This window comes from Atta colombica, unplaced genomic scaffold (assembly GCF_001594045.1).
Source record: "Atta colombica isolate Treedump-2 unplaced genomic scaffold, Acol1.0 scaffold189, whole genome shotgun sequence".
Classification (NCBI taxonomy): domain Eukaryota; kingdom Metazoa; phylum Arthropoda; class Insecta; order Hymenoptera; family Formicidae; genus Atta; species Atta colombica.
The window spans coordinates 3258826-3259646 of NW_017259281.1; the positions used below are offsets into that span (position 1 = coordinate 3258826).

Here is an 821-nt window from a genome sequence, read left to right on the forward strand (position 1 = left end):
ATACAAATTATTAATATAAAAGAAAATATACAAAAAGCAATTATCGATATTATAAAGCCAAAACAATACTTACACTCTTTTTCGATTTCAAGCAAAAACAGAAAAAATTTTACTGTAAACAAAATATTTGATGAAATATCAATATAAAAGAAATATTAAAATGAAATATTCTGATTAGAAATTGAAAAAAATCATACTGTTTTATTATTCTAGAAAAGATGAAATATGCAAATACTTTTTTCCATATTTTAACAAGTGTAACGAAAGGGTGCTGTAAATATGGATGATTTGAGACAACATACTTTGTTAAATTCAATCCATCTATGAGTTTCTAAAGGAAGTTTAAAACTTTAGAAATTCATGGATGGATTCCATGATTAAATTTAACAAAAATACATGCTGTCCTAAGTCACCTACATTTGTCCCAAGTCATCCATATAGCTAATCTATTCTTCGGAAGATAAATTATAAGAAGAATAAATTTCGCATTAATTGCTCGTAGTATTGAAATTTTGTATTACTCTGTAACTTGATGCATTCGCGTATGAACATGTATGCATTGTACTTCGCTGCGATTTTTTTTTTAATTAGAAAACCGTGATATTTGCAGTGGAAAGTTTCATTACAAATACTGAAAAAATATATAGACATATTTAACATACAATTACATATATATTGATATGTGCTTAGACAAAACAATTTTTTATTGAAATTATATTTATATCTTGTTTCGTGACACTTTAGTGTCATATTATAATATTTTTGTGATACTTTATAATATAGATAATTTTATATTTAATATTAACATTATATATATAATT

The 821-nt window shown here is 23.5% G+C and overlaps 1 protein-coding gene across 1 annotated transcript in view; it reads right to left on the minus strand.

Moving 5' to 3' along the window:
- Positions 1–429: 429 nt before the first annotated feature.
- The window catches only part of LOC108686754, a 1433-nt gene continuing 1041 nt past the window's right edge, over positions 430–821 (minus strand). The window contains exon 2 of the mRNA XM_018192204.1: positions 430–631. Within this exon, the coding sequence (XP_018047693.1) occupies positions 466–631 (166 nt within the window). The 3' untranslated portion in view covers positions 430–465. The remainder of the gene's footprint in view (positions 632–821) is intronic.